General features: G+C 42.4%; 2 protein-coding genes and 1 non-coding gene across 3 annotated transcripts; 2 read left to right on the forward strand and 1 right to left on the reverse strand.

Annotated features, from left to right (window-relative positions):
• Positions 1–231: 231 nt before the first annotated feature.
• On the reverse strand, positions 232–3,261 carry hs6st2 (heparan sulfate 6-O-sulfotransferase 2). Its single transcript, XM_020105219.2, has 2 exons — positions 2,047–3,261; positions 232–1,662 (listed from the first exon to the last, which is right to left on the reverse strand). Exons 1-2 carry the CDS (start codon positions 2,619–2,621, stop codon positions 837–839), a joined length of 1,401 nt encoding a protein of 466 aa, XP_019960778.2. The 5' UTR covers positions 2,622–3,261; the 3' UTR covers positions 232–836.
• Positions 3,262–3,797: 536 nt separating this feature from the next.
• trnaf-gaa (transfer RNA phenylalanine (anticodon GAA)) lies at positions 3,798–3,870 on the forward strand. The gene has a single exon. It is a non-coding gene; the product is annotated as a tRNA-Phe (tRNA).
• A 1,549-nt stretch (positions 3,871–5,419) lies between these two features.
• Positions 5,420–9,418, forward strand: LOC109644725 (transmembrane protein 179). Its single transcript, XM_020110204.2, has 4 exons — positions 5,420–5,989; positions 6,586–6,723; positions 7,427–7,505; positions 7,948–9,418. The coding sequence occupies exons 1-4, from the start codon at positions 5,667–5,669 to the stop codon at positions 8,146–8,148; spliced, it is 741 nt and encodes a 246-aa protein (XP_019965763.1). The 5' UTR covers positions 5,420–5,666; the 3' UTR covers positions 8,149–9,418.
• Positions 9,419–9,589: the final 171 nt, after the last annotated feature.

Consider the following 9,589-nt stretch of genomic DNA (forward strand, 5'->3'; position numbering starts at 1 on the left):
AGACACAAAGTCTAATCTACGGCCCTGATATTTAGATTTTTTATCCAATCCATATATTTGTTTGACAGGGAAGCTATGTGCAAACAGGAATATAATAAGAAAATGTTTTTAAAGCAACCCAGAAAAGGGGCACTTCTCTCTAGGAAGAAAAAGGGCAGAGGGTCATGCACACTTAGATGTCTATGTGTGCACGTGCCAGGATATATCTACGTGGTAAGAATAGACCAAAAGTTCAGTAGATGTAAAATGATTATTTTATATAAAAATCAAGACTTGGGACACATTCAGTTATTTTACAACATTAGCAGTTAATGCAACACATTGAGGTATCTATGAAAATCCCATTCTTCTTTTCTGTCAGGTAAGACAAACTTAAAAACACAGGTACATTTTAAAATGTATAAAGTTCATAGCAGAGAACAATCTGGCAAACATGTAGATTGTTAATCACAAACAATAGCAGATGTTTTTTAAAACAGAAACAGGTATCACATAGTTTCTTTTGACAAAGAAATTATGAATTTCCACTTGCTCCAAGCTACGTCACAAGAGTTCAGCTGTGTTCAAGAGCCAAAAGAAGAGTCAAAAAGGCTTGTGTGAACAGGATAGGATTACAGGTAGTTAGAGCAGCTTCCCTTTGTGTCGAGAAATTCCTCCATTTTCTATTATGACTGTCAGTTGATGCAAAGAAATACAATCAGTATCAATAAATAAATGTGTCAGTTGAAACAGTACATGGTGATAAACATGTAGTGGGAGGCATATATTAAAATAACTTGGATTCATTACAGAACATGGCACACTAAGTGTTAAGACCCAACTCCATGTTCCCGTCGCTACCACTGTTCCACATTGTCCATGTAGTCCTCCATGGTGCTATTCTCATCCAGATCCCACCATTCTGGGAGGAGCACCTCTGACTCTATGTTGTCTTCAACAGCCTTCTCCCTCTGCTGCTCCTCAGTTACTACAGAGTGGCTGTCAGGCTGATGGGTGGTGTCTGTGGGCTTCAGCTGCCTCCCTTGCTTTGCGAGCCTTCCACGGAGCCGCCTCCTCTCCTGCTGACGCCTTTGTCTGGCCTGCCTGCGCTCCTGCTGCCTCGCCACCTGGAAACGCTGCAGGAAAAGGTCACGGCCGTACTCGTACAGCTCCACATCCCATCGGTTGAGTTGGCGGATTCTGTGCTGCGTCTCAGAAGGAACGTCAACCGTGGACGCGCGCGTGCCGTTGAGCTGCGTGAATGGTGCGATGAACTCCAAGTTGAAGGTTCGCTCGAACAGGTACTGGGTCTTACGCTGGTACTCGGTCAGCCCAAAGAAGGCCATGCCCCGTAGGTTACGTTTAGCACTCTGCAGCAGCACTGCCCATCGCTCTTCCTCACTCATGGCAGAGACGTTGTAGCACCCCACCAGGCTGAGGTCAGCCAGCATGCGGGTCTGTCGATTGTTGGCGAGGTTGTAGGGGCAGTCCATAAACTCCTGCAGGGAGCAACCCGACCAGTCGTCTCCGGAGTAGCAGCTAGGCAGCTCAGACAACGTCGGTGAACGTCCTTCACATACATGTAAGGAGGCTTTCCACGTGGCACCTCGCTGCACGTGACGCCACTCACTCAAGTAGCGTGATACTGGGTCTCTTAGGATGGTTATGTAATAATAGTTTCTCCTAGAAAGAGAAAAGGACATTAGATATACAATAAGCAAATTCAAACTGCCTTATTCTGATTGGACAAAAAGCCGTCCTGCAATAATGTAAAAGCTTAGCTACTAAATAAGTACTTATTGATCTATCTGTACATATTTAAAAATCACATTAAGACCTCTTCCTTGTGGTATTTTAAGTTCCTCCAAGGATCAAATTCACACTTAAGATACAAGTGAAAGCGTCATCAAATGAACAAATATAACATCTGCAGACTGGTCTCGTATTTATTGTGTAAAGACACAAACTAAGAGTATCTTGCCAAATGTTTCATTGCTGTGTCGCTTGCAGTGATTGAGAGAATCTGAGAAATGTGAAGTGATGGTGTTCCTCTCCGCCTTCACTAACCTGAGCAGGTTCTGTGGAACCTCTTTTGTGTCCATGCGTGACGGGACACACTTGGTGAGCTCGGTCCAGTCCGCATGAAGCCCGCAGCTCCAGCCGGTGGAGAAGCGGGAGAAGAGCCAGGTTTCTTTTTTACCTGGCCGGTAACAGGTGCACTTCTTCTGGCCTGCGTGGCACTCGCACGGCCTCTCCAGCTGAATATTCCGCACTAAGTGCCGACCAAAGGTGGTGCCCCCAGTTTTCTGAATGTGCAGAAACACTATAACGTCATCCCCTTTGATGTTAAAGTCTACAACGCGGTTTAAATCAGCTTTGGTGAAGTTGAACCGAGGGACAAAGCGAACCAGGGCGCCGTCTTCTGCGATGTACGGATCCTTCTGAGGCCCATCTTGAGCTCCATTACCTGTGCTCCGGGAACCAGTTGCACCGCCGACTTTCAGCCAGGACCCCAGCTGGTGCAGCATGCGGCACTCCGACCTGCTCGGGCACACGTACTGGACCATAATGACGCTAAAGAGCAACGACATGAGCAGGACGATCAGGAGCCGGTGATGGCTGCCGCTGGATTTCTCATCCATCTTCCCGGGAGGAACAGAAACACATCCCTCAGGCAGTCCGGACCCCTGCCTCGGCCGGAGAACCTCGAGGGGGGAGTAGCGTTTATATGGCCGCCGCCAAACAAGCGAAAACAATAACAATGCAGCAGCTAGCCGGCTAACGTTAGCTAGCCAGACTGAAGGAGGCTGAGCAGCAGGAAAACGGGGCGATAGCGTGGAGCAGGTTCTTCTGTGTCATGGAAAACCACCCGTGCGGCTCTCATCTCAAACCACAGGCTCGTTGTTCCCTTTGTTGTTCGTTAGATCATCTTTGCAGCAGCCGCAGGTCCGTGCGTTCAACAGCCTGCGATTCTTGACCTTTTCTTCCCAGCAGCCCCTGCGCTGGATGTGGGAGTGAAGTTACGTCACCACGGAAGTAACGTGCTGCCGAGACGACCAGAGTGTTGCGATCTGCAGGAAACTCGCTTTACTTCAGAACCACATGTTTCTGTTCCTGGAGCAACATTGATTGGAAGAAGGTTCGGTCCACGCCACAAAGACCATTCTCACAAATAACGGTGATCAAGTTTAAAAGAATAGTTCGCCCCAAAAATGGCTCCCTCTACTCACCACTATGTCGATGGAGGGGTGCGTGAAGTGTTTGAGTGCACAAAACACTTCCGGAGTCTCAGGAGTAAACAGTGTTGCAGTCAAATCTAAACAATGGAAGTAGATGGGGACCGATTATTAAAAACCAAAAAAAAGGTACAGAAAAAAATAAAATGTTAAACCTCCTCTGGAGCCACATTCGCCCGTGGATCACAGTCACGAGAACACAGAGTTAACATATCACTTTTTATACCTCGTTTAACTTGCACTGCTAATACTTTTATCTATATATGTTCTATTTAGTGATATGTTATGGTAAGTTACGTAATGTCTTGTCTGTATACTGTATATTACTTAGCTCCAAGTAATGTTTATCTGTTGTTTATCTGTTGTGCCTGTGCACTTTATATGTTTCACTGTGGGGAGAGTGGGAAACGTTCTTTCGACTGCTTTGTATGTTTACATGTGAAATAGTTGACAATAAAGCTACTTTGACTTTGACTTAAACTAGCAGTCGCCCAGAGCTATACCATCGTTGATAAACCTAGTAATCACGTAGTAATATGTACTTATCTATAATATTTGCATGTGAGGCTAAATGATGTCACCGCCGAAATAGCTCAGTTGGGAGAGCGTTAGACTGAAGATCTAAAGGTCCCTGGTTCGATCCCGGGTTTCGGCATTTTGTCAAACGGGGAGAACTCAGTAAAAATAAATCTGTACACATCTGATGTTCATACAGCACATCATTTTTTCCCAGTGTTTTTATTATTTTATACTCTCCCCTGTTTTTAATTTGTTGTATTTATTCGTATGCACAAACACTCCAGAGAAAATGCCCTGTATTTGTAAATGTTATAAAACTTGACTGATTCTTCACAGAAGTGGGGATTTTCCTTGTTTTATATATCTTTTCTGACCAGTGTGTCTCTTGATTTAATTTATTTTAGTTTGATTTACTTTCTGACAAAAGTCTTTTTCTCTACATATTTTGAGCTGCTGTATTTAGATATGTGCCAGAGCTTCACTTGTTGACTTTGGTGTGTCAGTAGGATGGGGGGTTAGTGGGTGGACAACAATGTTTTTCCAACAGAGAGGAATTCCACCCCCAACTCCAGCCCACATGAGTCACGACCAAACTGTGGCATCCAAAGTGTCCCCCCCCCCCCCGCACTGGGCCAATGTAAAAGACATTGTAAATATGCTGATCTCATCAGTCCTGGCCTTTGTTTTAGCTGCAGTGTATTCGACTCATTTGGTGACGCAGTAAAATGTTGCTCTGGTAAAATGCAACATCAACACAAGCAGCAAGCAACAAAAATCCAACTGATGAGGTCACAACTTAAATGTGAAAGTTAACAATTCGTGGTTGTAGTTGTATCCAAAAGCTGGGTTACTTTAAAGTTTATTCATTAAGATAATAAATACTACTCGTAATACTACAACTACTACTCATAATAATGTTCCTGTGTTGAGTGCTGATTGTGCTGATCACTGATCAGACCCTCACATTAGTCATTAGTGTGTCAGTCTGCAGGAGGATTTCAAGAAACCAGGTCAACTGCTGAAAACAGACAAGAGGTCACCGTCATACGTCACAGATGGGGGAATTTGTAGTCCTAACGATCGTTGGTGTGAACAGATGTATCACTCTGGTCCACAATCCCCACTCGGTCTACAAAAGGAAGCGGTCCTGCTCCCATGACTGAACAACGTTGTTTACTGCCAGATATACTAATGCATCATAGAATATATTTGGATGATACTTTTTAATGACAGGAGTGGAAAGTGACAGCAGTATATTTACTTAAAATAGTACTGCACATAAATACAGTATTAGGTGTATGTACTTGACTGGAGTATGTCTGTTTTCTGATACTGAAAGTCTGAAACACAGTACTTTAATGTATTTCATATTTCTATTATTTGGTTGCATTGCAAATTCTAATTCTAATTAAAATTGGGATTAATATATACATGATCTAGATAGTTTCATCCTAGTGCTTAGACAAATTTTGAGTATTTACAATAAACTGTGTATTATAACTTATACTAGAATAACATATGTACTTTCCCACCACTGATTAATGATCTGAATCCTGTAAAGTAAGAGTATAATTGAGCTAAAATTGAAGATATTTATGTGAAGCAATAACGACCAGTATCCTGTAGTCAGTGGTTCAACTCTCTATCTGCTGCTAATGAGACGTTTTATTGTTGCGTAACGATGACGACAATGATGACGACTGCTCTTCTTTCTTGCTGGTTCCTGGAGAATGTGGCGGAGTGATACGTCTGTCGGTGTCCGCTGCTCGTGCGTTGTGCTGGAATGCGGAGGGTCGGGTGGGTCCCACACTTCAGGCTGTAAATACCCGAGAGCACGGTGAACCGTCACTCGGGACACAGACGGGCGGCTGTTGGCTTCAATCGTGAATTCTCCGCCGGTTCTGTTGTTTTGTGGTTTTGTTTACGGGGAGCATGGAGCTGGACCGGCGGCTGCTGCTGGCCCACTGCACGGTCCACGCCCTGTCGATCGCGGCGGGGCTGCTGGTGGTCGTGCCCATGGCTCTCAACGGATCCGCTTTCAAAGGCCGCTGCGCCCTCTTCTCCACCGGCTACTGGAGGACCGAGAGTCGGGCCGAGGCGCCGGAGCAGCCGGGAGACGTCTCCCAGCTGGTGGTGCAGCAGTGGGGGCCGCTCGCCGCCTGCCAGTTCGCCACTTTCGTGGGTATCTTCTCGGTGCTGTACGGGGCAGCGCAGGGCTGGAGGTGTCTCTTCTACCTGCATGGACGACATGACGAGTGAGTCCACTGACACAAGAGTACACACACAGCTGAGTACATCTACTGAAGTACTGGGTTTAAATACACTTATATCACTGCTTCCATGTTATATAACTGCATACTCCACTAGGTTTATAAGGAAATGATGTACATCTTACAATATTACATAACGTGTATTCACTGGTTACTTTCACAGTGATAGTAAGTAAAAAGTAATAACACATTATCAAAGATGAATGCAGTGTATTTGAGCTTGTGTCTGTTTGAGGACATTTTTGTCACAACTTTAAGACAAAAAGCTCCACCACAATTCAATTCCATTATGTTGTTTTAGTTGATTATCAGTCATAGAGTTAAAGTAATTCAGTATTTCAGAAATTAATCAAGCTAAGACGATAATTGATTATTATTTGAAATTGTTTGTCATCACCATTCCTAAGTTTTATCTCATTTCACCTCTGACTCCTTAAACCAGGGATGCTCCTTCTGTATTTGTTTGTTTTCAGAGCAGAGAAACTGATCAACAGGCTAACTGATGATGGAAATAATCATCGTTATTTATTGCAAAGTATGCGCAGTATGTGTAATGTCTGTCCTGTTCTGTTTCTGCTCAGCACCCTGTTTTCATCATTCCTGACTGTTCTGCTGAGTGTGTGCGTTCTCTTCCTGTCTGGAGGGGCCAGTGTCCTCTTGTCTCTGGGTCTGGTCTCGTGGTGCGACACTGTGACTGACAACAACACACGACCATACAGGTAAGAAGTCTTTTTGTGGAAATTTCTGCATATATCTAATAACTAAATGGTCATTTTTGCATGATGCATTTAATTGTTTAATTGTTGTTTTTATGCCTTTATGCCAGTGGCTGGAGGCATTATGTTTTTGGGTTGGCCCTCCATTTGTATGAACGTCACATACCCGTGAACACAATATCTCAAGAATGTCTTGAGGGAATTTCTTCAAATTTGTGACAAATATTCATTTGGACTAAAGGATTCACAAAATATGTTAATGTTTTTCTTGAGTGACCTCATATGAATGGGAAACTGCACTGGTTGGCAGAGGCATACAATTGCAGTCTGGTAATTAGTTTGGTTTGCAACACATGTCTAGTTTCATACAGTTGTGTGACAAGTTATTATATATTAACACAAATCTATATGTAATTAAGAACTACTCCAGGGCTAAAACTAACAATTACTTTTTTTGTTGATCAATTATTTTCATTTGATGAATAATGTGTCAGAAAACCTTGAAAATATAAATCCAAATTCCCTAAAGTGACTTTTTTATTAAACAATCAGCCCAAAACACAAACATATTGAGTTACCTCTGGTAGAAGACTGATACAGACAAATAGTCCCTTTGTATTTTCAGCTGTTTATTCTGTTGATATTTATCACCATGCTGTGGAAACTGTGAATTTTTTCTCATCCTCTCATGTTTGCTTGTGTTTAGCTGTGCAGAGTCCCAGTCTGTTCCAATGTATCTGGATGTGGACACCTCCTCTTTCTACACAGAGCTCAATCTGGCTCAGGTACGAGCGTTAACAGCAGCACACAAACACAGTCAATGTCTCATTCTCTTTTGTAGTTGCCATAACCAGACTATGTATTTGTGATGTTTTCTGTTGTATATAGATCTAAAATTATAAGACATGAGCTTTTCCATCTTTATATCATTATTTAATTTATTTTACTTTTATAGTATTTGACAGGTCATTACCTATTCTGGCTTTTCTATGTACATCCGTTTTAACAAAAGCAATGTAATGTTAGTGGTTACAAACCTTGTGTCTGTTTTTCAACCTGCTATTTCCCTCACACACAGTCTGATAATCAGACTAAACCAAACCAGCAAAACTACATCTGATCAGAACAAAGCAGACCTATGTGAAATCTCTGGAAATATCTTTAGGCACTTGTGGCTATTCAGGACATATTGAAGCTTCTTTTTTAAGACTGACCCTGTGCCCTCAGGCTTCTCTGTGGGGTGTGACGTCTCTGTGGCTGGCTCAGTCTATCCTGGCTTTCCTGCGGCTCTACCACTCCCACAGCCAGAACATCAGCGGACCGTGTCTTCACCGAGAGAAGGAACTCCTCCTGGGATACAGTCCATCTGAAAGTGGCAGCTCCCCCTCACCTCCCTATGCCCCAGCGACACCCACCATCTTAGTCTGACTCAGAGTAAATGAAGTAGTGCTCTAAGGTGTTACCCTTAACCCCACTATCTAAATTCATACAGTTCTTCACAGCATGTAGGTTATGAATATTTTGAGTACGGCTTGGTTCATAATGTTTAAGGTTTCTTTATGTTTCTATATAATTTAGCATAGAGCCCCCAGTAAAATAATACTGGAGTATAACTCAGCTGAAACATTATGGTACACGTTTATGTTTCCCCTGCAGGTCAAAATACTTTGATAACCAAATTTAATGGATCTTTAAACTAAATGTTTTGTATGGTGTTTGTTTGCGACAAATTATTAATTTGTCGTTGGCTGATTTAAAAGAAAATCTGTTAAATTGATTTTGGTACCACCCACAGTAAAAAATACAAGATCCTCCAGGCTTTATTATATAATCATATGATGTTTGAGCAGGGCCAACACCACTCACATAACTGCACTGTCTAACTCAAGCACCCATCACCTCATAATGACTCTTAGGGTGGATTCACGTCACTGATGACACCATTAACAATATTTTTTTCAGTATACTCAGGATGCATGGTTGTTTACAGTTCTGCTTGAGTCAGTTTGCACAGTTGGATCCTCATCAGGGAGAATACGTTCTTGTTTTGTTGTTTTTGTTTTGTTTACTTGTTCCAAGTGTATAGTTCAGATGTAGCACTGAGGCGCTTTTATTTTGAAGCATGTGGTAAGAATGTGACTGAGCCACTGTGTACGTGAAACGGGCTCACTGTGTGAGCATGACCTCAATGTTCTGTTGTGTAACAGAAAAATGGCTGCCGACTCTCTCCTCTTGTGAAGATTTCTATTATGATGCTGTTTGTGTGGACACGGCCGCTCTCAGTTAAAGAATCAGCCAAATCTCCTCTAGTGATTTTCAGTGAAGTCTGTCAAGGATGATTACAAATTTAACTTTCAAGGATCTGAGAGAATTTCCTCGAGACAGAGATTTGTGTTGAGCCCAAAGGCTCAGTGAAGAAACTAAAATGCTGAATTTTTATAAAGAAATTATTCTTAGCTGTTTTAAAATTTCTCTCTCTTTGACTGAAGTGGTTGTAATGAAACACAGACAGCGGAGCAAGAAATCTGAAGTACACAGAGACGAGACAGCGTTGTGACTTGAAATCAAATGTAACCTTTTGAATTATAACTGACGATGGTCTCGCGTTTTACCTCTTGTACGTGTTTGTGCTTATTCATATTCATGTTTTTTGCACTTGTCTTGTTTACTGATTAAAACGCTTCTCAGTATGAAAGAATGTTGTCTTAACTGAAATCAAATGTCAGAAAATTGTGAAAAAGTAAAGCTCCCAAAGTCTAAGGTGACATTGTAATAATATAAATAACAGTAAAAAAAGAAAATATACACCTGTTACATCTGTTCGACTAATCACAAGTCAGTATCAGCTGTCAACCATGAGGTTATTCCC

This window comes from Paralichthys olivaceus, chromosome 9 (genome assembly GCF_024713975.1).
Source record: "Paralichthys olivaceus isolate ysfri-2021 chromosome 9, ASM2471397v2, whole genome shotgun sequence".
NCBI lineage: Eukaryota > Metazoa > Chordata > Actinopteri > Pleuronectiformes > Paralichthyidae > Paralichthys > Paralichthys olivaceus.

Coding starts and splice junctions, on each gene's coding strand:
- LOC109644725 (XM_020110204.2), top strand. CDS start 5,667: ATGGAGCTGGACCGGCGGCTGCTGCTGGCCCACTGCACGGTCCACGCC. Junction 6,724..7,426: donor AACAACACACGACCATACAG/GTAAGAAGTCTT, acceptor GCTTGTGTTTAG/CTGTGCAGAGTCCCAGTCTG. Junction 7,506..7,947: donor CAGAGCTCAATCTGGCTCAG/GTACGAGCGTTA, acceptor CTGTGCCCTCAG/GCTTCTCTGTGGGGTGTGAC.
- hs6st2 (XM_020105219.2), bottom strand. CDS start 2,621: ATGGATGAGAAATCCAGCGGCAGCCATCACCGGCTCCTGATCGTCCTG. Junction 1,663..2,046: donor GTTCCACAGAACCTGCTCAG/GTTAGTGAAGGC, acceptor TTCTCTTTCTAG/GAGAAACTATTATTACATAA.